Here is a 27,418-nt window from a genome sequence, read left to right as displayed (position 1 = left end):
AAAAAAAAATTAAGTGTGAAGATGAGGGAAATGACAAAGTGATAAATTATGAGTTCAGCTTTTGATTTCAATTTTTTTTTCATGCTTGAATGATTCTTTTCCTCATTTATCGAACAGTTGCAGATCCTTCCCACCTGTTGCATCATCTAGTCTATAATTTAAGGGTTATTCCTTACTGTGTCAGGCACAATGATACTTCCTGTTTGGATTTGAGCTAAGAAAAAAATTCTTTATATTTACTTATATATATATATGTATATATATAAGTATACATATATATATAGAGATAGAAAGATATATTTAAATGCAACACCACGGGAGATCCAGAACACCAGGTAAGAGAGGACGCTATACCACACCTCCACCCTGAGCTTGGGAACATAGCCCCAACAACCACAGATACACTGAGCAAAGAAGCAACTGACCTAAAAGACAAGATCATGTCTAGAAGTAACACCAGGCAACCCAGACACCAGCTACAACGGTTAAGTGATGTACCGCCTGAAAGTCCCCTAGAAACTGTGAAGTGTGAAATGAAGCATTGAGGGCTATTCCTACCACAACAATTACAGAAACCAAGTGGTGATCCTTGAAATGCTTGGCTATAAGGGCAACTATGGGAAACCACCATGGAAACTGCCAAACAAAGGCCTTGGGCAGCTGTCTAAAGATGTACACAAGGGACAATTAAGCCAGACCAATAAACAGGCTGTTCGCAACTCAGCCTGCAAAAGTGTATGATCAATGGCAGGGTCAAAACAGCAGGGCAGACCCACCAACTATACAGTACTATTCAGTACTGGAAAAGTATATGGGAGAAAGAGACAGCACCTTAAAGCAATGCCCAATGGCTGGTCTCTCTGAGAAATGGACATGGCAACCTCCCTGAACAGAATCCAGTAACCATCACAGTGGCAGACATCTCAGAAAGAGTCTCAGGTATGAAGAACCGGAAAGCACCGGGCCCTGACCTTATACAATTCTACTGGCTAAATAAACTCACCACACTCCACGAGCGCCTGGCAGCACAAATGAACCAGCTGCTAAGAGATGGGACTCACCCCGAATGGCCAACGGAAGGGCGAAAGATCCTGATCCAGAAGGATCCCTCAAAGAATGCAGTGCCATCCAACTACCGGCCAATAACCTGTCTCTCCACAACATGGAAGCTGAATCATGATGCTTGGAGCTGTACAACATCAACAGGACCTTCATAGGGAACTCTTTAAACTGTGGAAAACCACCCTTGAAGGCAATGGGAAGCCACTTGCACAAGTGTCTATCAAATATGGGATATACCAAAGTGATGCTCTGTCCCCACTGCTGTTCTGCATAGGTCTGAACCCCCTCAGCCAAATAATCAACAAGACTGGCTATGGATACAGACTCAGAAATGGGGCCAACATCAGTCACTTCCTCTACATGGATGACATCAAGCCATATGCTAAGAGTGAGCGTGACATTGACTCCCTGATCCACACCACCAGGATCTACAGAACTGACATTTGGATGTCATTCAGGCTCGAGAAATGCAGCCGGATGGTGACAAAGAGAGGCAAGGTATTCCACACAGGAAGGGTCTCACTCCCAGAAGGAACAATAGCAGACATTGAGGACAGGCAACCTGGAGCGGGCAACAAGGAAAACTGCAACAGCTAAATACCTCCAATAAGTAAGGCAAGTCCTGAGAAGCCACCTCAATGGTAAGAACAAGACCCGGGCAACAAACAACTACGCACTGCCAGTTATCAGATGCCCTGCAGGAATAAGATGGCCAAAGGAAGAGATACAGACCAAACACGAAAGCTCCTCACTGTACATGGAAGGTTCCATCCCAAATCCAGCACCCTGAGACTGTATGCTAGCTGCAAGGAAGGAGGCTGAGGACTAGTGAGCGTGGAAGCCCCTGCCCTGGATGAAACATCCAAGATGCAAGAAAACATCAAGCTCAAGGCCCCAACTGACAGTGTGCTTAGTGAATATCTCTGGCAATGGAGAGCAGAGGACGCAGTGCTTGAGGACAGATCCTAAGAGGAGGGCAAGCCCCTGCTTGGGATGTATCACCTGACCATAACTGAAGTGGCTGATATCAAGAAGTCCTATCAATGGCTACAAAGGGCTGCCCTACAGGACAGAACTGAAGCACTCACCTTGGCAGCTCAGGAACAAGTCCTGAGCACCAGAGCCATAGAGGCTCAGATCTACCTCACCAAGACCCAAGGTATAGATCTACCACACCAGACGAGACCCAAGGTGTAGGCTATGCAAAGAGGCGCCTGAAACAATCCAGCACATAACTGCAGGGTGTAAGATGCTTGTAGGGAAAGCATACATGGAGCGCCACAATCAAGTGGCTGAAATAATATACAGGAACATGTGTGCAGAATATGAACTGGAAACCCTAATGTCAAAATGGGAAACCCCTCTGAAAGTGGTAGAGAATGAAAGGGCAAGGATCCTGTGGGAATTCCAGATCCAGACTGACGGAATGGTAATGGAGAACCAACTAGACATTGTAGTGGTGGATAAAGAACAGAGGAAAGCCGTTGTGGTGGATGTGGCAGTGCCAAGCGATGGGAACATCAGGAAGAAGGAACATGAGAAACTGGAGAAATACCAGGGACTCAGAGAAGAACTGGAGAAAGCCTGGAAAGTGAAGGTGACAGTGGTGCCTGTGGTAATTGGAGCACTCGGGGCAGTAACCCCCAAGCTGGAGGAGTGGCTACAACAGACACCTGGATAGACCTCAGACCTCTCAGTCCAGAAAAGCGCAGTGCTAGGAACAGCTAAGATACTGCAGGACCCTCAAGCTCCCAGGCCTCTGGTAGATGACCTGAGCTTGGAGGAGAAACCACGCGCGGAGAGGTGAGAGGGACGTTTTTGTATATAAATATACTCAAATCCACATATAGATTTTGTTTATGTTTTCAAAATAATCAGAAAAAACTCAGAAGTACAACACTATTAATCCAGACCAAGAATGTTCTGACTCTGTGCTCAAGCAGGTTAACATTTTACTTCTTTCGTTTTAACTGTAGTTAAGTGACTGTACAATAGAAGTCCTGCTCAATACAGAGAGATGAGTCCCGAAGTCTATGCGCCTTGAAAGGAACCGCCCAGGTCAACAGGCTAATGATGAACCTTTGCTCTCTTGGTAATGCAGTTGAGTGGTGTAAATCATTCATTCCTGAGCAGAGGAGTGTGTGCAACACATTCACAAGATACTCCAATTAGAAATGAATAATTACTGCACTACTTATTTACATTCAAAAGGCAGCACATTCATTGAATGAAGACTTGGTCAGTCAGCATGATCTGCATTGGAGGTCCTTTTGTGATCATTCATATTCTGTACCTCCACAGAAATGGCTGGCTGACGCACACACACCTCAGAGAAACCCTCTCAACACATGGCTCATCCACATACATGACCTTAAACACAGAGGAATGAAAACAAATACAAATGTACACAGCAGACTCAGCCAAGCTTATGAGAACCCACTGGACCATTGTCTTGCAGACAGAAGCCCTGCTCAGAAAGAAAGAGGTGGAAAAACTCCAGTCGTTAAGCCTTAAGCCATCCACTAATTACCTGTCAACATCTGAGAAGGGGGAAGAGCCAAAGGGGCAAATGGTATCCCAAACTGCACCCTCAGTGAAGAACACTCTACATTTGAGTTTATGGATGAAGGAATAAACGTTGTAATGATAAACAGAGAAAAATGATCCGAAACATGCATTTTTAATGCAGTTGTTGAATGTAATCATGATTGTTTCTGATGCATTTCTGGTCATTGTTAATAAATAAATAAAAAGCAGGTTTTTTTTACATTTCGGACTTGTTCTTTTGTGTTTCTCCAAAAGAAGCACAGCATTAATTTGAGTTGAACAAGATTTTATTGCCACGGTTTGCTTCTCTGCGTCCTCTGAGTCACAACTGAATGTGTTTTTGTATTTTTTTTTATCAATCACAGTGTAAGATTACCGTACTTACAGTATATCTTGTGTAGACTAGAGCACATTTCATGTAGAAGAAGTTAGTTGCTCGAGGTTTTTTATGATTACTTTTAAATGTATATGAGGACCAATGGCTTCACTGTCATAATGATATAGGAGAAGGTAAAAAGGCCCCTCAAACAAACACAGGGACCAGAACCAGTCCTGCTGGGACGTGGATATAATCCCGCTAAGAAGTGTTGTGGTTCCCAACTCATAGCCAGAGATCTCAGGGTAAGTTATACTCCCATTAGTTGTCACACATCTAGGTGTGTAAAATGTGTTCCCCACATTTGGCCCATCCCCTGGGGGAGCGGAAAGCTGCAGACACACCCATGCTCAGGAATCATTTGGTGGTTCAAACCCCAATTCCAACTGGGACATTGGGTCCCATGCTTAGAGTCTTTGGTATGACCTGGACTTGGATTAGAACTCAATCTTCTATCCCCAAAGCAGGCACTCTATCTCAATGCCACTGAGCTGGTCTTGACATTATATCAATTGTAGCAAACTTTTAAAATAAAAAAAAACATGTTTTTTGTTTTTCATACATATTTTTACATTCACAGTCAATGATGTTTTATGTACCATTTAAATTTTTTCTGCTTCCATCAACAAATAGCACAATAAATAACACCCATTAGGTTAAAACATACAGCACTGTTTTGCACAATACTGATGCAGCACGGCCGTTTGTAGTGTCTGAGTGCAGCTGCATCCCAAATTCCTCTAAACTGCTGAACTGAGCCTATGCCAAAGAGCAACAGAGTGTGGATCACTCAGCAAGTTCATTAGTTAAACAAGTATGGAATTAAAGCTTTAGCTCACTGTTAAGTTTTGCGCTCAAAAATATGTTAATTAAATTATTTGTGTTTAAAACAGTTTACCATGAGATTCATTTCAGAGGTAAAACCACAGGTACAACGATCACGTATCTAGATCTGTTTTAGCAGGACTTGCAGTAATGATAAAGAATATATCATTCTGAGGTCCAGGGAGGAGGTTTCCTCTCTTGATATGGTAAATGGCGTATACTCATATGGCGATTTTCTACCTACAAGGACAAAGCGCTTTACAGTCACAGATCCATTCACCCAGTCACACACACATTCACACACTGGTGGCGGCTCCGCGGCCAAACACAGGCGCCTGTCTACCACCAGAGGCAAGGTGGGGTTCAGTGTCTTGCCCAAGGACACTTTGACTCATGGGCGTGCAAGGCGGGAATTGAACCTGCAATCTTACGATCATGGGTCAACCGCCCTACCACTGCACCACGGCCGCCCCGATATTATAGTTACTATCCAAAGTCACCAATTAAATATGAGAAAGACAGTTAAAACTGTCCAAATCAGAGAAATGCAATTCAATTCTAACCCATGTGAACAAATTCTGTCAGATCCTGCTAACCCCTTAAGGTTGCCTTTGCTCAATGCCGGATCTATATGTAGTAACTCATTTTTAATTATTTTATTTCTCCTTCCAATTTGAATTGTATGCCTTTATCAATTTACACTGATAGCAAAAAGATCTGCTGTAAAGTGTTAGATTTCTTTGCAAAGATGCTCTTCTTCACTTCAGAATCTGCTGGAATTAAGTTATTTGCACGATTGAAGAGTTACAGTAGTTAAAAGACTGTCAACACTGGATCTAAAGCTCCGGTGTAAAAGGCTTAAGAGACCTAGTTGAAAAAAGATCTAAGAGAATCCAGTGCACAGCTTTCCTTTAATATTAGAGAACAAAGACGTGTTTGTGCCTTATTTGGAGATAATATACTTAAAAGCTGCTGATGGTCCCAGTTGAAGCTCAAGGTTTATTATGAAATATACAAAGAAGTTTTAAATGCGCTTAAAGAGACCGTGTCAAATTGCAGTGCCATCGTCAGTGCCCCTTGCTACAATTAACAAGTTAACAAACCTCCCAGCAACACTTGCTTCCGAACCCATTTCCACATTTCAATGCCATGACTTCGAAAACAATTTTAAAGACAAAATGCTAAGAAAACAAAGGTGCAATATATTGAGTGTTTGTTACTACTGAGTTGAATGCAAATAGGAAGTGTGCTTTAAAATAAGGAAATCATATCCATAACCAATGTGGTTTTAATACTTGATCCGTCATGATGGTGTGAAGCTTCAGAAAAACTACTGAAGGGACAAACCAGACAGACTGCGAGGAAGAGCCTTTCATGTTTGTTTTAAACTTGAATGTTAGCTTTGTGTTGCAGTGGGTTATGTCAGTAGTTTAACATGATAGCTCTGAAAACAACATTCACATGTATCAATCTTTTAAACACAACTGAGCGGAAGAAAAGCAGCTCAGTCCAAAATAAACACATTTAAATTATAATAAAATAAAGTTTAGCCACAAAAACAGAAAGGGGTTTGTACAAATATACACCTTGTGTGTCTGCAGCTACAGTACATAACTCCTCTTGTAACAGTGACATCTGTCCTACACCAGAGGCCTTCAACATCTATCTGATTGCTCAGCTGCTGGACATTACATTAGAAAAAAACAGGAATCCAGATACAGAGTGCAGCTTCTCCACTTACAAATGCCTGGTATTGTAGAGGAGGCACCTTTTAAAAAGGAAACCCACATGTTTTCCAACAGGTGATTTTTGTCATGTACCACTTTAAAAGAATCTCCAGAAAAAAATCCTATTTTTGGGCTGTGTATGTCACTATCTGGTGAAAGTATTTTTCAAGAAGCAAGTTTAATAATTAAACCATTCATATTAGTTTGATTATTTATTAGTTTGCACAGAGGTAAAACGTTTTAAATTCAATGAAATGTATTTAAAAGATTTGAGTTTTTTTTACTGAAATGTTAGTATTTTGGTGTTACACTCTCTCCATCACAACACTGACAGCACTGAAGCCTCACTGTGGGTTGTTAAAGTGAGGATTGTTACACAAGCTGACTGTTGAGTCACAGTGATTTGTGAGTGTGTCTTTGTGGACTTGTGTCTTTTCTCCTCAGAGAACGTACAATGTCTACATCATTCACCACACAGTCTGAACAGCCACATCCCTGTTCTGCTGGGTAACTTCCAGGTTGTCCTCATCATTTAATATAGACTCAAACTGACATTTTTTAACTTTCACTTTATTGGTAAATGTTTTATGTTTTCTGTCATAGTCACTTGTATTTTTGAGCACAGCAATATATCTGGTATCATTTGAAGAAGTATTAGTTTATGCCTTTCTTCTATGGTTTGCAAATACTGACCTAGCATAGCATGAAACTATGACTTAAAAAATAATCCCCCTTTTGCAGAATATAGTTTGTGTTTCTCTGGGTCTGTTCCAGATATTGTGTTGCTTTTAATGTGCTCTCCACTCTCAATTTGTAATTATTCTCAAAACTGTTTTGTGACCTCATCAAAATGATTTCAGTGCATCGGAAACCATGTCTTTAATTGCATTGATTCTAGGATCCACTACTTGCAAAAACAGCCTGTAAAAAAAAAAAAAAAGTTCTCACAGCTTACAATTAATTTACTGCAGTCCATCTGTTTTTGGCAAATTGGCACAATGGCATTCCCAGTTAAAACAACAAAGGAAGAATGATCTACAGTGAAGGATTTTGATGTCCCTCAGTGCATCATTTAAAAGTGCTTTATCCACAGAAACGCAAAACAATATTTAGCCTGACGTTTTGTTACTACTGAGTTAAATGCAAATGTGTTTTAAAATAAGGAAATCATATCCATAACCAATTTGGGTTTTGATACTTGATCCCTCATGATGGTGTGAAGCAGAAGAGACAAACCAGACAGACAGCAAGGAAGAGCCTTTTATGTTTGTTTTAAACTTGAATGTTGGCTTTGAAAAAGCGGGAAAGCGTTGCAGTGGGTTATGTCACAGCAGTCTTTTAAACACAACTGAGCTGGAGAAATGCAGTTATGAAAAATCAAAAGGATTACAGGATTTAGATTTTTGTTTTATGATTAATTGAAATGCTTGCAAAGAAATATTAACTGTAGTTTATTTTGTAGGCTATAGACCAATATTTGTAAAAAATTCAAAAATCTCCAGAAGGATAACTGCAACAGATGGTTTATTCACCACAGAGCCTTTCTCTTTCTTTACCATCACAGTGGATATAACTTTGCCTGAAGTTAATTGAAAAATTAAAGCTATCCGTGTGCGAATCCTGTCCAAACCATTTGCACAGCATTCCACATTAACATACATGCGTAGAAGCCCAACATAGCCTGGAGCTACAGCTAAGTACCGTAATTGCTAACAAAGCCAGAGAGAGTTGACAGTCTGACCTGAGAAGTTGGAGAACTGCAAAATACAAACCCTTTGAAATTTCCTCCAGTAACATATATAAGCTCCCAACACATTCACGCAGACATCACAAATGCACATCTGCCGAGGGTATTAGAAAAGACAGAATGAATAGATCAACAAGCTAGAAATGTTTGAAGCACCAGAGGGTAGAACACATTCCACATCTATTTGCCTTCAGAAACATTTACAACTTGGTGCTGATTTAAGCAAAGTACCTATAAGGCCACCATTTTCCTCACTAAAGATTTATCCTTGTTCATCAGTTCCCAAATTGCAAATTCCAAGCCCACTCATCACAAGCTGATTTACAGCACACAACACAAACAGTGTTCTGTCAGGACAAACAGGGGAGATGGAGGGGAATTCATCCAGGTTTGCCTGCAAGCATAATACCTCCATCAGAACATTTCCTTCATTTTTCTCTTGCAAACAAACAAACAATTAATATTTCATAAATATTTAGTTGGGGTAGTGGCTAGACTCTGCTTGGAGCTGGTCTAGAATGGAGATGTAAGGCTCCTCCTTCCCTCCACTAGCCTGGGTGTACACCTTGGGCAAGTGTTAGCACACCCTGAGCCTCCCTAGTCAGGGTACGACATTGGCGGTTCTGGCTATCAACTCGATAACAGTTCCGGCAGTCGGCAGTGATGTCTATGTCAACTCGGCAACATCTCTGGCAACAAGCAACAGAAGAGTTATGCAGTCGTCTCAACTATGTTGTGCCACTGGGCAACATAATCTTCTGCCAAGGGACACTATTGTGCACCATTTAGTGTCGTCATCGTAGGTGCAGCCTCACTTCAATCATGGAAGTAAATTCGAATTTGACAAGTCATATTACCGCATTCGGGGTAGCCGATGCGCCACAGGACACGGCCGCGGTGAACAAGAAACGAAATCCGTGCAAATCACAATCACAATCACTAAAGCTTGGTGCATGGAATGTAAGAACAACAAACGACAGTGATGGTTCAATCAGACCAGAACGCGCAACAGCCATCATAAGTAAAGAATTCGAAAAAGCCGCAGCCCAGGGCTGCCTGGGTCCGGATGCTGGGGGGGCTTCTGGCCTGGGGGGCTCTCCTCCCCTCTCCTGGTCTGGCTGGTCTGGCTGGGTAGGATCTGGCTCCCTTTATGAACACACGGTTCACGTCGGCAGCATGCATGTATCTCCACCCCCACGTGCACGTGCACACTCCACACTGCTCCCTGTCTGCTTCATCCCTCCTCCTTACCTACAGTGTATTGATGGACAGTTTTTTTTTCTCGCTCATCTTAGTGTCAGATTTTCACCTTTGATGTAACATTCGTCTTTCCAGCAGATCTGGTATAATTGTTACAGCTTAAATTAATAACTTAGTCAAATCAGTGCTTGTATCCCCCACCTTTTCACCTTTTTTCCTTTTACTCTCTTCCACCCTCCCCTCACATTCTTCCCCTCTCCCTCCCCACACACACTAAATGTAACAAATAAATAAAAAATAATACGACAAAAAGGGGTTTATACAAATCTACACTCTAGTTTCTTGAAGCTATATAACCTCTTTTTGTGATAGTAAAACCTGTCCAACACAAAAAGCCTTCAGCTCTAATCTGTTTGCTCAGCTGTTGGACAGAACAAGTTAAAGAAAAAAAAAAAAAAAAAAAAGCGAAAAAGCCGCTATTGATATTTGTGCCTTAAGTGAAGTTCGTCGACCTGGAACGGGAAGTCTTGTTGAGAAAAGCCATACAATCTTTTGGAGCGGAAGTGACAAAAAAGAAGCAGGCGTGGGTTTAGCCAGCAAGAACGATCTCCTGACGCAGTTTGATTTGAATCCAACCCCAATAAACGACAGACTTTCCATACTACGAGTAATGTTAAAAGGTGGTGACTATTTGACGCTTATCAGTGTGTACGGACCAACTATGCAGAGGACTCAAGAAGAGAAGGAGCAATTTTAAGAACAGCTTGGAGATTGTGTAGAGAATGCAAGAAATGACAGCATTATTATTCTAGGTGATCTAAATGCCCGTGTTGGAAAAGACTGGTCATCCTGGCCCTCAGTAATCGGAAAACATGGAGTTGGAAACATGAATTCCAATGGACTCATACTACTTGAATTTTGTTCCAGGTATCAGTTATGTGTCATGGGAACCGTGTTTCAAATGAAAAACAGTCTTAAAACCACTTGGCAGCATCCACGCTCTAAATATCTTCACCAAATTGATCATGAACTTGCCAATGCAAGTGCAAAAGAGTATATCACCACTGCAAAAGTTGACACCACAGCTGATTGCTTTACAGACCATAAACTACTAACCTCAAAATGCAAGTTCAGAATTCAACGTAAAAAGAAAGGTTTGAAACCCCCTAAAAAATTTGATATCACGTTAACTTCAGAAAAGAAACAATGTTTGAAACTGTTTCTTGATGAGAAGCTTCCAGATTGTAACCTTGATTGGGAAGAATTTAAAGTGACCTTGCAGGAAGCTGCTAAACACACTTTTAATCAAAAGAAAAAAGTAGCAAATGACTGGTTCGACGATCAAGACGAGGAGATACAACAACTCTTGAAAGATAAACAAAGGAATTGAAATGAATTACGCGAACGCATCAGGCTTTTGAAAAATCAATGGTTTCATGAAAGAGCAGCAGAAGCTCAGTCCAAAAACCACAGAGAATTCTATGCAGCTATCAATAAGATCTACGGTCCCAGGAGTAAAACCACACACCCAGTACGGTCGAAAAGTGGCGCCCTTCTTACATCAACCCCGAGCATCAAGGGTAGATGGGTAGAACACTTTAACGAGCTACTTAACCAACCAACAACTGTTGACGCGAGTCTTATTGATGATATCGAACAGCTCCCAACCGATGTCTCACTTGATCTTCCAATAACTGAAGAAGAACTTGATATTGCACTCAAAAATACAAAACTTGGTAAAAGCCCCAGTCCTGATGGTGTTTTGCCTGAAGTACTTATACATGGTGGTAATACCCTAAAAGCATTCCTTTTCAAGATTATTTCAATGTTCTGGATCACTGAAAACATACCATCAGAAGTTACCGACCCAAACATCACCATCCTCTTCAAAAAGGGAGACCGAAGTCAATGCGGGAACTATCGAGTGATTTCTCTGTTAAGTGTGGTGTGGAAAGTGTTTGCTGATATCCTCTTACAGAGACTCAAACGCATAGCTGACAAGGTTTATCCCCAGTCACAATCCGGATATCGTGAAAACAGAAGTACCATTGATGGAATCTTTACTCTCAGACAACTTATGGAAAAAGCTAAAGAACAACGTCAAAACATGTACATTGTTTTTGTTGATTTTACCAAGGCTTTCGACACCGTAAACAGGGACTTTCTCTTTAAAATCTTGAGTAAGCTCGGCTGTCCACCAAAGTTCGTCAGGCTGATTCAAAGTCTTTATTCTCAAGTTAATGCCCGTCTTATTGTCGATGGAGTCTTGACCGAATTGTTTGAATATAACAGTGGTGTGAAACAGGGATGCAAGTTAGCACCCACACTGTATGGTATCTATGCTTCAGTTCTTCTTCTACTTGCATACAAAAATATTAGCCAACAATTCAGTATCAAAATTAGATTCTGCTACGATGGTGATCTCTTTGACTTAAAGAGATTGAAAGCCAAAACCAAAACCTTTACTAACTTTATCAGAGAAGCACAGTACGCTGATGATATCGCTATCTTTAGCGACTCCTCACTTGGTCTGCAGACATTGCTAACGGCATACAACGACATGGCAAAACGAATGGGTCTGTCTATCAATGTCCAAAAGACTGAAACTATGTGCATTGGTCCGGAAGAGCAGTTTTTCATCAACGGCAAGCCAATCAAAAATGTAAACCGTTTCAAATACCTAGGGAGCATTGTTACCAGCGACTGTTCAGTAAAAGAGGAACTAGTCACACGTACACAAGCTGTATCATTTGCGTACGGTCGGTTACATCAACGTGTTTTCGATTCCCATGACCTTACACCCTCGACAAAGCTGAAAGTTTATACCCAATGTTTGACGCCATTACTTACATATGGTTCCGAAACCTGGACACTGTACCGACATAACATCAATCAGCTTCGGACAGTCCAATAGCGTCATCTGAGGAAAATACTAAGGATAAAGTGGAACGACTACATAAGCAACGAAGAGGTGTTACAGCGAGCGAATGCTGAGGATATTGAAATCACCTTAGTTAAAAGTCGTTTGCGCTGGCTCGGTCATGTATCTAGAATGGATAACAATCGTCCTGTAAAATCCCTCCTCTATGGTGAACATGACGATGGTATTCGTCCTGTTGGTCGACCGAAACTTAGATATAAGGACACTTGTAAAAGTATTCTGAAGTCAGGAGGAGTTTTAGATCAATGGAAGGAGTTGGTTGCCGACCGACCGCTCTGGAGAAGAACCATCGTAAATGTTTGTGAAGCCACGAATGCAAACCGAATTGCAAGCTATAACCGAAGAAAGGAGCACCGAGCACGAAAGAAAGCCTTGAATGGAATTTGAACTTGATAGAATTTGTCTTTATTATTTATGCTTTAAAGTGTTTTACCCGTATCGGGTTTAGGCGTATTATTATTATTATTAAAATATTTAGTCTGTTACCTTATTACCACAGGTGTTTTGACTGGCTTTTGTGATTACCCTTAAGGCACTTCTTAAAAGTTTTTCACACTTCCTACTTACAGCATACCTTGCTTAGTTGACGTGCTGGTGAACCACTGTTGTTGACAGTCTGACATTTCAAATGTAGCAGCGGCGACTCCTTAACATTCCGCTCCTGGTTTCTGTCCTTCCCCAAATGGGCGTGGCTGGGAGTGTAGGGCAAGGTGGCAGATGAGGGGGCCCGCTGCAGCGCTGTGCAGGACAAACCCTGGAAGTTTGAGGGCCTGATCACAAAGGCCTCCAGCGCTATATTAGCGGATACCTGCAGCACGAATCACCCAAAATTTGGGCGTTGAGGACAGAGATGTAGAGGAAGAGAGAGGAGGGCAGCATTGTTAAATGAGTATAAGTGAAAGCAGGGAGGAAAAAAACAGAGAAAAACAGGACAAAACAAAGAAAGGAATAACTTTTTTTGCTTTATTCTACATTATTGTTTCCCTCTTTAGCACTGTGCCTTGACTGAAAGATTGCTCATGTTTGGAGGTTCAGGCTCACCTTTGAAATGACCTGACTGTCTCCAGCCAATGCCAGGTCAGCAATGCGCTCCACACACTGGACGATCCTGGTGCACGCCCTGGCTTCATTCTGAGCCATCCACAGCAGGTGCTCTTCCACCAGCATCATGTTACTGGCTATGTCTGATACGTAATCCCCCAGCTGAGGAAATCCAATCAGATATGAATGCAAATACAAAATTACTGTGCATGAACCGTATCCCCGCCAATGTCTGCCTTTATAATCCCTAGTCAGAATTGTGAGGAAGACAATGGCGGCTTCATCCATTACAAGGAGATTTAATTTAGATTAGCATTTCCAATGGGGTATAATCTCTTTTTTGGGACATCCGTTCTCTTTCTACATTTCATTGTTCCTTCATTTGACTATTCTGAAAGAGAGTGTCTCAAGGGCTTTGTCTTTAAAATGATAAAGCTGTAAACATCTTAAAACAATTTTACCTCCCAAGTGAACTATGATGAGTAATTACACAAGTGAGAGCTGATATTGATTGTGCTCACTTACTAGAATCTGAGCTTCAGTGTGATGTAAAACCAAAGATAAAAAGCTGGCTTCCACATGAATGAATACATCTTCATAACTTTTAGCATCACTCAGGTCCAACGATCATGTGAACAGAAAATCACTTGAGATAAAAAAAAGTAAATTGTCTGCAATAATTTGATGCTGTGGTGTGCTTTCTGTTCATGACACAATCCTTTTACAGATCTTTCAAACTTACATACATTCCTGTTTTTTTATGACTCTTGAGAAGCAAATGAAGCCTGTAGATGAGGCAGCACTTCATAAAAAAGAGTGGAAACTCAGAATGTGCTACTGTTTCCCACTCAACAGAAACTGTGAAGGTCATAGGTGATTTCATAGATTATGCCAAGTTTTCTGTTTATGTCATATTTACTAGTTTTCTATTCCTGCTCTTTCTCTGAGGTTCTCTGATTTCAGTTTTTAATCATCCTGTTTTTTTTAACCCTTGTGCTATCCTAGGCACTTTAACGTTGGGAGTTGGGTCATCTAGACCCACTAGACAGTGCTCTGAACCTTTTTTCTTCAATGATTTGTGATCTTCACTGGTGTCCATGGATTACATGAAATCTTTCCACCTTTATCCACCTTTTTCATGGTAGGGAGAACACGTCAATGGGGTCATCTAAGATGGCACAAGGGTTAAATGAGCTGGTTGAAGAGACATACTTAAAAAAATGACTTCTGTTTTCCTTAGTGAATATTTAGCAGAAAAATAAACAGAAAGCTTAGCGAGATAAAATAAAAGATAAGGAACCTGTTAGAATAGTCAAATTTTTTTATACCTTTTTCTTATTGACTAATGCCTGTACAGATGCCTTGATCAAGTAAAGTTGCTGTGGTGAACTCATGATCCAACTTACTTTTTTGTGTTTCTGCATGAGCCGTGTGAGTCGTTCCACCAAGTGGGTGACGAAGATGACATCCATGACATCACTGAAGTGTACTGCTCTGCTGGTGAAGGCTACTAACTGCTGGCCTAAAGGCTGGACATTTGTGCCATTGATGGGTGTCTAGAAAAAAAATAGTAACTAATGATTCAATTTAGTGATCTATATTGCTTTAATTTATATAAAAGAGCCTTTATCTAACACGGTTTTGACATCATTAGGTATAATATAATAAAGTGATTTTCTTAAACAATATTTATTAAATCTTAGAGCTGGGGTTCTTAAAGTGCGGCCGGGGGCCAATGGCGGCCCGCGGGAAGGTTTTTTGTGACCCTCAATAAAAGAGAGCCAGAGCAGGTTCCTTTAAGGGAAAAATGTTGTGCTGGCGAAAAGAAATGGCGCTTTCAGGCTAAATGGACAAATGCTTACTTTGCCGTACCTCATGGATAAAGTCCTGTGCCGGATTTGCAAGCAGGTAAATGCAATGCTCAAAGAATATAATATAAATCATCACCATGTTACAAATCATAAAAACTATGACAAATTTACCTTAAAAGAGCGCAACAATAAGCTCCAACAACTACAATGAGGCTGTGCTGCACAGCAGATAATGTTTACTAAAATGGCTAAATCCAGTGAAGCTGTGACAGAAGCTAGTAGCTACGTTGTGGCTTTGGAAATGGCCCGGTGTAGTTAGTCCTTCAGTCACAGGGAGTTTGTAAAAAGAATGTATGCTGAAAGTAGCTGACATTGTTTGTCCAGAGCAAAAGAAAGTCTGTCAAATGATACAATTACTAGACGAGTAGAAGATCTGGACAGCAACCTCTGACCACAACTGGGAAAACATCTGGAGGCCCTGGTTAACTGTACAAATGACACTTAGTCATTAAAGTTATTAAAAACAACTTTTTCTGTTTATCCTTTTTTTTCACCAAAATTGTCCCCCAGTCTAATGTCGAATTCTTAATTTGGCCCTCCTCTACAAAAACTTTGAGAACCCCTGCTGTTGGCATAATTTCAAACAGGTAAAATATTTGTTAAAAAACTTGAATGAAAAGTCTTAGCTCCACTCATGTTGATGTGTTGCTTTAGTCTTTCACTATTCCATGGTGTCTCCATGGTGTCAATTCCCCTTTATTCACATGTATCCCCTACACTCTGACACAAAACTATCTAGTCGGTCACTCTACATCTTACAGGCACCTTTGTCAAATGTCTGTCCCTGTTGCACATCTAACGGCTCCTAAATTTATCTCCAACCACTTGCCCAGTGTCCACCACCAGCATCCACACTACAGGGTTTCATCAAACCTGTCACTCAGCTTTTCCCTGGGTATAACCCTTGAATACTGCGACTTCTTGCCAAAGACTGTCACACATTGTCAGTCAATGTTATACTTTGTGTTTACACAACCTATGGATTTATACAACATCCTCTTAATGAATGAGGTTTACACTGAACAACTTTTACACCAATACCTGGGAGAGCGCATGCAGCCCACGAGTCACTTCACTGGTATAAGGGCACTGAGTGTAGTCCTCTTCAGCCCATCGCCCAGCCCGATCACATTGCCGCCAAGCTTTCTTCTCCTTCTGGGTGGTGGAACCAAAGGTTGGCAGAGTACAGGGCAGGAATGCCAGAGAGCCAGCCAGAGTTTTTGGCCAACTGACATCAACAAAGCAGAACAGAAGCTTTTGTTTAGGTTTCAGACTGATTCAGACTTTACCTGTTCAGTAGAACAAAAGGGTAATTTAAAATCTTTGCATTTCTGACTATTTTACGCTTACAGAATATAGAAAAAGGCATTTTTATAAAGAGCATTTGTTCATGTGATTAACACTAACACTCTTGATCTCAGTTCAGATGCAAGGCTAGTATGCACTTGTTTAATTGAACTAAATAATTTTTTGACAAAAATATAAATATCATGCAATTTGCTCTCTGCACTTGATGGTTTCCGTTAAAAAGAAAGCAGAAATATTACTCATTGGTTAAAGAGCACAACTCTAAAGACGTGAAATCTGGTTTGAAGTTATAACTTGCTTTCTCTAGGCTTCCACGTTCTTCTTTTTTTCTCCCCACTCTATTTCTGTAGCAGCAGCTGCTTAGTAATATATGGCGTTAATTTCACCTCAGACAAAAAAGGGGCTCATTTTCCAGGCCATTACTCCAAAGCTCTGTCAGAAACAAAGCATCTGTGCTTGCTGTGCTGAAAGTGGGCTGTAAAGTACAGCAACTACCAAAGAGAATACATGACAACAACACACCCACAGGAGAGGCGAGGTGGATGATGGGAACCTTGTTCACTACAAGGTTGCAAAATGTTCACAAAAAGTAAAGAGCAAACCAGAATATGTGGAAGACCTATGAGTGGTTTTGTTTAAATGTGAAATTTTATTCATGGAAACAAGAACCCTGTGATAGTTACTGGATAAATGAGGCTTACAATGAGCAGCAAGGATAGAGTTACCATGCTGAGCAAATGAAAGTGCCATCTCAAATCATTATCCGCTCTGACCGTAGCGCTCAATTCTACAGGTCAGGTTCTAATATTGTGTTTATCTATAAGCACAGGCTCATTTGAGTTCTGATCAAAGAATCCTACCAGGACCTGAAGGAATTACAAGTAGGTTTGATGATAATTAATTATAGTTTAATACTACTACAAAATATGCAAAGACTTTTCTTTTGTTACTATAGAACTTGCTAAGGTTGAGATTGTATGCATACTACCTTTTTTGCCTTTTTTTCTACATTGATTTTACTTTGAACAATTCACTGACCACCGTCAAGAGCATGAGTAGTTGTTCTGTCAGTTAGATCTAGTGCTATAAGCTAACTGTGCTAGCTATGTAACTGTGTTGGACTCTTTTTTTTTCAATGTCACGAATAAGAGTATATATCAGAGTAAGTAGTGTTTGTTTTAGCAGCATTAGTGTCATGGTGCCTCTGTCAGCCCCACCCCTCTCATGACAGAACGAACTGGCCAAACTTCTGACCCAGCTGACCCGGAAGAGCTCAACCACTCTATCTCACTGCAAGGAATTCAACTCGACCTGCAAGCGGATGCCATAACTAAGATGTCTTCAGCGCAATACGACCTTTACCGTCGTATGGAAAGTATTTCACAAACTCTAAATATTTTATCTGGTCACTTTTCCAGATCCACAGCTGCTACGGCTCATCCTCCTCCTGGAAATGCCTCGGAAACCCACCTTTTACCCGGAAATCCTCCAGCGCCTCTCACAGTTCCGCCATCAGAAAACTTCCGTCTACAGCCGGAACCATTCTACGGTGATATCGAAGCCTGTGGTGGTTTCCTGCTGCAGTGCCAACTCATATTTCAGCAAGCACCCAGGTATTATCAAACGGATCACAGCAAAATAACGCTCATAGTTAACGCCCTACAGAACAAAGCGTTACAATGGGCACAAGCTTTCCTAGCAGCTCACCCCATTTCACATTTACCATTTGACCGCTTCATAGGAGAATTCCGTTTAGTATTTGATAAACCACGTAAGCAGGAAGATGCAGTACAGCGATTGCTGAGCCTCAAGCAACGCAATCGACCGCTTTCAGATCACGTCATTGATTTTCGTATTTTGGCAGTTGAAGCGGGTTGGCCCGAACCCGCTCTCAAAGGCATCTTCTACCAATCTCTCAACGACCGCATTAAAGATCACCTTTGTACACAACCTGAAGCTAATTATTTTGAAGAACTTGTCACTGCAGCCCTTCGATCGGATCTTCGACTTAGTGAACGCCAAGCTGAACGGGACCACCTAAACCAACAAGTCACCTACGACACCCCGGAGGAACCTATGCAAGTGGGACATTCCAAACTCTCCGCTGAAGAAAGGAGAAAACGAAGAGATGAAGGTCTGTGTTTTTACTGCGGAAATCCTGGTCACAAGGTAAATCAATGCAACCGTCATTTAAAACTCACAGACCCCCCGTTAGATTGCTATCTAACGGGGAACGATTCTACCAGACCTGATGGTGATAACTTCTTTTTCGCCCCTGTCAAGATCTGCCACCAAGCTAAGATTCATGAATTTAAGGCTCTCATAGACTCTGGTGCTGAACAATGCCTAATCGATCAGCAATTAGTTAATCAGTTTTCTCTTCCCACTGAACTCCTTGTTTCGCCCATCAAAGCTGCTGGTCTGGGAGGTCAACACCTTTCCAGAATCACTCATTGTACTAAGCCCCTCCTATTCATCACGTCAGGTAATCATAGATAATATTTACAGTTTTTCATCACCCAGACTCCCCAAACTCCTATAGTGTTGGGGTTTTCTTGGTTAAAACGTCACAATCCTCAGATCGACTGGCTTAACGCACGCGTCTCTCATTGGAGCACCTTTTGTTTAGCCAACTGCTTACATTCCGCTGTACCCACCGTATCACCCGTAGTTCCCAATATCACTGAAACCGCGGATTTATCTAAAATACCCCCCTGTTATCATGATCTCAAGTTGGTTTTCTGTAAAACCAAGGCCAGCGCCTTGCCACCTCACAGACCCTACGATTGTGCCATAAATCTCATTAACGACTTCACGCTACCCAAGGGCAAATTGTACAATCTCTCCGGTCCCGAAAAGAAGGCCATGGAAGATTACATTCATGAAGCACTCGCTTTAGGCCACATCCGCCCCTCCTCATCTCCTGTCGGTGCTGGTTTCTTTTTTGTAGAAAAGAAAGACAAAACCCTTCGTCCCTGTATTGATTATCGGGAATTGAACCAAATCACCGTCAAGGACAAGTACTCACTACCCCTGATTAATACTGTTTTTGATTCGATCCAAGAAGCCAGTATTTTCTCCAAACTTGACCTACGTAACGCATACCATTTGGTCCGTATTCGTGAGGGGGACGAGTGGAAGACAGCCTTTAACACCCCACTCGGTCACTATGAGTACCAAGTAATGCCCTTTGGACTCACTAATGCCCCAGCCATAATTCAAAGGCTGGTTAACGACGTCTTACGAGATTTCCTCAACCGTTCTGTTTTTGTCTATCTAGACGATATTCTTATTTACTCCTGTGATCTCGCTCAACATAAACATCATGTCCGCCTCGTTCTTGAAAGACTCCTCAAAAATCAGCTATTCGTCAAAGCTGAAAAATGCGAATTCCATGTATCCTCGATTCCCTTTTTGGGATACATCATCGAAGCGGGCAGTATTCGACCCGATCCGGCCAAATTAGCAGCAGTCGCTAACTGGGAGGTGCCGGATTCACGAAAGAAATTACAACAATTTCTTGGTTTCGCAAACTTCTATAGGCGCTTCATCCGCAATTACAGTTCTATTGCCGCCCCTCTCACCCAACTCACTTCCGTTCTAAAGCCTTATACTTGGAACCCTGAAGCCGATGCTGCTTTCAAAAAGCTCAAAGAACTCTTCGTTTCCGCCCCCATACTCATTCAACCTGATGTCCATAGAGTGTGGATGCGTCAGATTCAGGCGTCGGGGGCTGTCCTGTCTCAAAGAGAAGCCACATCAGGGAAACTCAAACCCTGCGCATACTTCTCCCGGAAACTCAACCCCGCTGAACAAAATTACGATGTGGGCAATCGTGAATTACTGGCAATAAAACTGGCTTTGGAAGCGTGGCGACACTGGCTGGAGGGGGCTGAACATCCGTTTATAGTATGGACAGACCACAAAAACATACCTACGATCTGCCAAACGTCTCAACGCTTGCCAAGCCCGCTGGTGTCTGTTTTTCGACCGGTTTGAATTCATAATCACTTACCGTCATGGCAGCCGTAATGTAAAACCGGACGCTCTCTCCAGGAAGTACAATCACACTGATTCTGACTCTCAATCCACCATTGTTCCCCCCACTTGCATTGTAGGGAATCTCACCTGGGACATCGAATCTAAGGTCCTGCAGGCCCAAGGTGAGGAACCCGACCACCCTCCATGTCCACCTGGAACTCTCTATGTGCCTACGTCACTCAGGTCAGACGTCATAACTTGGGGTCACTCCTCTCGAATTGCGTGTCATGGGGGCATTCATAGGACACTCTCTCTAATTAAGAGACGTTTTTTTTGGCCATCCATGGAAGGGGACGTTCGTGAGTACGTGGCTGCTTGTACTACCTGCGCCCGTTCCAAGACCTCTAATTCACCTCCTGCTGGTCATCTGAACCCCCTATCTACTCCTAGCCGACCATGGTTCCATATAGCGGTCGACTTCGTCACCGGATTACCTCCGTCTCAGGGTCACACGGTCATCTTCACCATCATTGACCGTTTTTCCAAAGCCGCCCGTTTCATTCCCCTCGCACAACTACCCACTGCCACAGAGACTGCTGAAATACTAGTAGACCAAGTTTTTCGTCACCATGGAATACCCTCAGACATAGTTTCCGATCGGGGCCCACAATTCACTTCCCAGGTTTGGAAAGCATTCTGCAACTGTCTTGGTGCCACGGTCAGTCTAACCTCTGGCTACCATCCACAATCTAACGGTCAGGCGGAGAGGGCAAATCAGGAATTGGAGGCGGCACTCCGTTGCCTGACCGCTCAGAACAGCACGGATTGGTCCAAGTTTCTGGTTTGGGTGGAGTATGCTCACAACAATCATCCCTCCTCTGCTTCAGGTATGTCTCCCTTCGAGGCCTCCCTTGGGTACTCACCACCTCTGTTTCCGTCACAGGAACTCGATCTGGCAGTGCCCTCGGTCCAGCTCCATCTCCAGCGGTGCCAGCAGATTTGGCACCAGACCAGGGCGGCTCTCCTCCGCACCAAGGAGAGCAATTGCCAGATCGCAAATCGCCGCAGGGTGGTGGGACCCACCTACAATCCTGGTCAAAGGGTCTGGCTCTCGTCGAGGAACATTCCCATTCAGGCTACCTCCCGCAAACTGGCTCCCCGATTTATCGGACCCTACACCATTGACCGGATAATCAACCCCACCTGTGTCCGCCTCAAGTTGCCCTCGGCTCTCAAGGTACATCCCACGTTTCAAATTTCACAGATCAAGCCCGTTCACGAGAGCCCTCTGTGCCCGCCATCCACTTCCCCACCGCCCGCCCGGGTCGTTGATGGCGCTCCGGCATTCACGGTCAGTCGTATTTTGGACGTCCGGCGCCGTGGTCGTGGCTACCAGTTCTTGGTGGATTGGGAGGGATATGGTCCAGAGGAGCGTTCGTGGATCTCCCGTTCCATGATTCTGGACCATTCCCTCATCTCGGATTTCTATCGTGCCCACCCGGACCGGCGTCCTGGACCGCCCGGTGGCGGTCGTTGAGGGGGGGGTACTGTCATGGTCCCTCTGTCAGCCCCACCCCTCTCTGCTCTGCTCTGGAGGATTCCCAGCTGCTGCCACTCACCTCATTAGCCCTGCTGCCTTCTTAAGGAGATCCACAGCCAGTATTTGTCGCCAGTTCGTTGCTCCTCCATGGTGCTTGCCTAGTCTCTCATGTTTATGCCAAGAAATTTAATCCTGTTTAGTAATTTGTCTACGCCTCGCTTCCAGGACTCAATCATCACTAGTGCTACCTGGGATTTCCTCCGGAACCACCTGTTCTATCCACGCTCTCCTCACCTGCCGTTCATGCCCTCTCAGCCTCCGCAGAAGCCCTCCAGCCACGCTTCGCCTTCCTGCGTCCTACCTGCAGTCTCGAGCCGAAGACATCAGCTCTGGGAGATCACCTACAAGAACAAAATAAATCAAATTACTTACCTTATAACTCCCCTGTGTTCCTTCCGGGTTCCAGCATCTGGGTCTGTCTCAAAGCCTTGAACATCATGACAATTAGTCTGCATTTTATCAGTTGCAAGCAAGGTTGGTAGTTATTGTAAACATGCTAATGCTTCTGATGTAGCTAAAGCTCCTAATGTGGCTAACTGTTGTAGCCTCAGCTGCCCTGGGGCAGACTGACAGAGGCGTGGCTGCCAGTTCTCGCCTACGGTCCCTCTGACCATCACCAGGACATTCATGCACATTCACACTCCAGTTAACAAATACTTATTTATGCATCTTTTCAGCTGAAATTCACATAGTGCTTCACTATAGTAATAACACACAAAATTAAAGACAGTCATCATAAACTTATCAGACAGTAAAAAACAAAATTAGACCAACTAAAAGCTCTTCTAAATAAAAATGTCTTGAGCTGCCTTTTAAAACACTCAACAGTGTCAATCTGTCGTAATGGCAAAGAGACGAGGACCGACAGCTTGACAGACAAAGTCTCCTCTGTTTGTAGCGTTTTTTGGAATTTTGAAAGGTTTTTGGTTTGAAGAGCTCAGGGACCGGGTCGAAGAGTAGGGGATAAAAGGTCAGGAATGTATGCACTGCAGGAGCTTGCCCAAGCAAGGCTCTAAAATCTAGAAGTAAAATTTTAAAACCAACTATAAACTGAACTGAGGGCCAAAGTACAGAAGACCGTAAAGGAGTAATGTGCTGGTTTGTTGGCTTCTGTTAAAAGCGAGTTTCAAACGTTTTAAAGAGCTTTTTTTAAAACAGATAAAAAGCTAATAACCATATTCTAAATAAGAAAAAATAAAAACATGAATAGTCATCTCCAGGTCAGGTCTAGATAATGCAACCCCTTGCAATCGGACTAAGTGTGAACACCTGGCCCACTCCCTTATTGTGAAAGGGCCAATGTGCATATAAGTTCCGGGTCAGCGAGTGCACTTCCTGCCTGCTGCTTCCTGCTCCCGGCTTTTGTTGTTTCCTCATCAGGATGCCTGAAACCTTTCACACAACCACATTTGAAAACATCCATTGGGTTTATTGTAACTCAAACCCCAAAAAGACCTGCTCATCGGTCGGTTTATTTATTTTTTTTGTATTGTCTTGTTTCACCTTCATCCTCAATTGGATGGTGAGTTACCCAACAACATGATCCTGAGATCCTGATACTACCACCTTCAATAACGTCTCATCAGCTGTTGCAAACCTCTAAACTACATCCCCACAATTAGACTATTGGATGCAACTCAATAGGACTCAGACATGCACCCTCATTCCTTGTTTTGAATTGTTTAAATGTTTTGATTTGCTAATACAATTGATTGCATTTTACTTTCATCGCTGTCTTGTGTTTTCATTTTCAAATCTTGGGCTCCCTGAGACGCCTTATTCTGAGTATTTCAACTAGTACCTACCTAGCTAGGAGCCATGGTGTGTACCGTAATTTCCAGATTATAAGCCGCTACTTTTGTCACACGCTTTTAACCCACCGCCATATTCAATGATGCGGCTAATTTATGCATTTTTTTCTTTTGTGTCCCATGGAGGGTGCTCTGGGATGATGGGGTCTGGGGAGCCTTACTGAGGGCTGTCCGGTCTCTGTATGACCGGAGTAGGAGCTTGGTTCACATAGCCGGCAGTAAGTCAGACCTGTTCCCGGTCCACGTCAGGGCTGCCCTATATCACCAGTTCTGTTCATAGTTTTTATGGACAGAATTTCTAGGCGCAGCCAGGGGCCGGAGGGGATCTGGTTTGGGGACCACAGGATTTCCTCTCTGCATTTTGCAGATGATGTTTTCCTGTTGGCTTCATCGAGCCAGGACCTCCAGCGTGCATTGGAGCAGTTAGGGCCGAGTGTGAAGCGGCTGGGATGAGGGTCAGCACCGCTAAATCTGAGGCCATGGTTCTCGACCGGAGAAAGGTAGTTTGCCATCTCTCGGTGGGTGGAGTATCCCTGCCCCAGGTGGAGGAGTTTAAATATCTGGAGGTCTTGTTCACGAGTGAGGGAAGACCGGAGCGTGAGATTGACAGGTGGATCGTAGCAGCGTCCGTAGTTATGTGGTCCGTTGTGGTGAGAAGAGAGCTGAGCCGAAAAGCAAAGCTCTCAATTTACCGGTCGATCTTCGTTCCAATACTCACCTATGGTCATGAGCTATGGGTCATGACCGAAAGAACGAGGTCCCGAATACAAGCGGTTGAAATGAGCTTCCTACGTAGGGTGGCGGGGTGCTCCCTTAGAGATAGGGTGAGAAGCTCAGTCAACCGCGGAGAGCTCAGAGTAGAACCACTTCTCTTCCACATCGAAAGGAGCCAGTTGAGTTGGCTCGGGCATCTAGTCTGGATGCCTCCTGGGCCCCTCCCTTGAGAGGTGTTCCGGGCATGTCCCCCAAGTCTGGGCATCTCTGCTCAGTCTGCTGCCCCCGCGACCCAGTTCTGGATAAGTGGAGGAAGATGGATGGATGGATGGATTTTCACAGAAAACATTTGATAACACTGATTAAAGCACCAGAATTTGAAGTTGGAAAAATACCAGAAATAGTTACTGAGGGTCAAACGTGTGCTTAACACATCTGTTTACGTTAATTTGTTTACAGTACATATGAATAATTTAAACACAAGAAGTGTGTTTAAAGATGCTGAAATATTCAGTTCTTTCATTGTAAATCTGACTCCAGAGGAGTCGGTGCCTCACTAGCCATCAACCTCACAGCACGTCACTGATGTGGGCACATGCGGTTCATTGACAGGTGCGGCTTATGAATGTATGTACAAAATGTTTTATCCTTTTAAAATGTAATGTGTGCGGCTTATAATCAGGTGCACTCTGTAGTCCGGAAATTACGGTGAATGTTTTTTTTTTTTTAGTCCATTGTGTTCTACCCGGCTAATTGCCAAACGATGGAGTTCATGACACAATGTGGACTTAACTTTACAAAGTCTGTTTGGATTACAGGGGTAACAAACACTAAGGCTGATAATGAGGTTATTGACTGTTTGCGTAGTTACGGGTACCCAAGCCATGTGTTGTATGTAAGATCGCAGTTTACAGACAAAGGCTATGTTTCCAGATATCCAGAGACTGCTCTAAATCGGAGCGGCGCCATTCTCTTTCCAACTTACGGGTTTCTTGTTTAAGAGAACGAGTTTCAGCGTTAAACCACGGTGCTACTCGGTTTTGTCTAACGAACTTAGGTTTCAAGGGGGCAACAACATCGAGTGTACTCCTGAGGGCTTGTAAGGCATCATTAACAAAGTGGTCATTTATACTAGGACTGATGCTACGGGAGCTGGACTCAGAGTATTTTCTCAGAATATCACTAAGTACTGGCTGAACTGTATGTTTAAACTCAGACACAGAACGGTCAGTTAAGGTTCTTCTAAGCTGTTTCTTATTCACTGGGGCAGAAGGATGTTCCAGTGTAAACTGGAAGGTAATCATAAAGTGATCAGAAATGATGGGGTTAAGAGGAAGGACACTCAGCTGGCTGATCTCTATACCATGGGTTAGAACAAGGTCCAAGGTGTGCTTATGACAGTGAGTGGGTTCATTCACACTTTGGGTGAAACCAACATCATCTAATAAAGCTGCAAAAGCCTTTCTTAGACAGTCACATGAATTTTAAAATCCCATAATATTATAGTTTGATCAGAATCTAAGACAATAGTCGATAGGAAGTCGGAAAACTCAGTTAAAAATTCTGAATATGGGCCGGGGGGGGGGGGGGGGGGGGGGGGGGGGGGGGGCGATAAATAATTATGAGTAAAACAGGTTTTCGAGTTTTCCTGTTTGGGTGACTTAAAGACAATATGATGCTTTCAAATGACTTATAAGCATTTTTAACTTTAGGGCTGAGAAGTAAGCTAGACTGTGATATTACTGCCAAACCACCTCCTTTCCCTGAAATCCTGGATTTCTGATAGTTAGCATAAGTGTGTGTGTGTGTGGGGGGGTTGCTTTATTCAATCTAACATAGTCATCCTGTTGGAGCCAAGTTTCTGTTAAGGCTAAAAGACTAAGGCTGTTATCAATGATCAACTCATTGACCAAGAGGGACTTAGAGGAAATGGATCGAATGTTTAATAAACCGCATTTAATGACATAATTCTGCTTGTGAGAACTGCTGTCTGTCACTTTGAGGTTTCTATGACGCTTCTTTTTACTTGTCTTTCAGCACATAAGCTAAGGCTCGAACCTGCTTGACTTTCCCTGCATGGGTTTTGCACCAGCACTAACCCTAAGGGAGGCTCAGAGGAGCGTTTTACACTGCTGCTCTGCGCCCGGGTCTCATCTCTGGATTGTCAGGTTGACAGACTAAGGCTAGCAGAAATGTTTCTAGAAAGAAGAGCGGCACCGTCCCGAGTGGGATGGACGCCGTCTCTCCGCATGAGACCGGGCTTCCCCCAAAACGCGCTCCAGTTATCCACAAAACCAACGCCGTTTTCTGGGCACCATCTATAAAGCCAGCGGTTAAATGATGAAAAGTGGCTGTACATTTCATCAGCAAGAAACCCACTTAAATACTTAAAACTTGTTAAAAACAATTCCAAACGAAACTGCAAAAAAGTTAAAAAGTTGTCCCAAAAGAGACTAAAAACAATTAAAATCTTTATTGAAAATAGTTAAAAAGGCTTACCACACAACATCTCAAACCAAGTCATCCTCTAAAGTCATCCACCAAGCCCAAGCCCTGGTATTGCTTCAACTGTGGAGAGACGGTCATGTTTCTTCCACCTGCACCAACAGAGCCAATTCACTTCTGGTGCAACAGAAAAACATTGCTACGCCAAAAGCAACAAGCGTG

At 43.0% G+C, this 27,418-nt stretch overlaps 2 protein-coding genes across 3 annotated transcripts in view; one reads left to right on the top strand and one right to left on the bottom strand.

Annotated features, from left to right (window-relative positions):
- The window catches only part of LOC105358774 (uncharacterized), a 148,268-nt gene that overhangs the window by 25,375 nt on the left and 95,475 nt on the right, over positions 1-27,418 (top strand). The gene's annotated exons all lie outside the window — the stretch shown is intronic.
- adgra1b (adhesion G protein-coupled receptor A1b) overlaps positions 1-27,418 on the bottom strand; it is a 207,473-nt gene that overhangs the window by 117,203 nt on the left and 62,852 nt on the right. For both annotated transcript variants that reach the window (XM_023963140.2, XM_078932087.1), the window contains 4 exons: positions 16,379-16,565; positions 14,873-15,022; positions 13,467-13,628; positions 13,000-13,233 (listed from right to left, as the gene is read on the bottom strand). In XM_023963140.2, coding sequence (XP_023818908.1) covers positions 13,000-13,233; positions 13,467-13,628; positions 14,873-15,022; positions 16,379-16,565 — 733 coding nt within the window. The remainder of the gene's footprint in view (positions 1-12,999; positions 13,234-13,466; positions 13,629-14,872; positions 15,023-16,378; positions 16,566-27,418) is intronic.

This window comes from Oryzias latipes, chromosome 15 (assembly GCF_053564925.1).
Source record: "Oryzias latipes strain Hd-rR chromosome 15, Olatipes_Hd-rR_3.1".
Classification (NCBI taxonomy): domain Eukaryota; kingdom Metazoa; phylum Chordata; class Actinopteri; order Beloniformes; family Adrianichthyidae; genus Oryzias; species Oryzias latipes.
The sequence above is the reverse complement of the archived record's forward strand: the minus strand, read 5'-3'. Positions and strand labels throughout refer to the sequence as shown.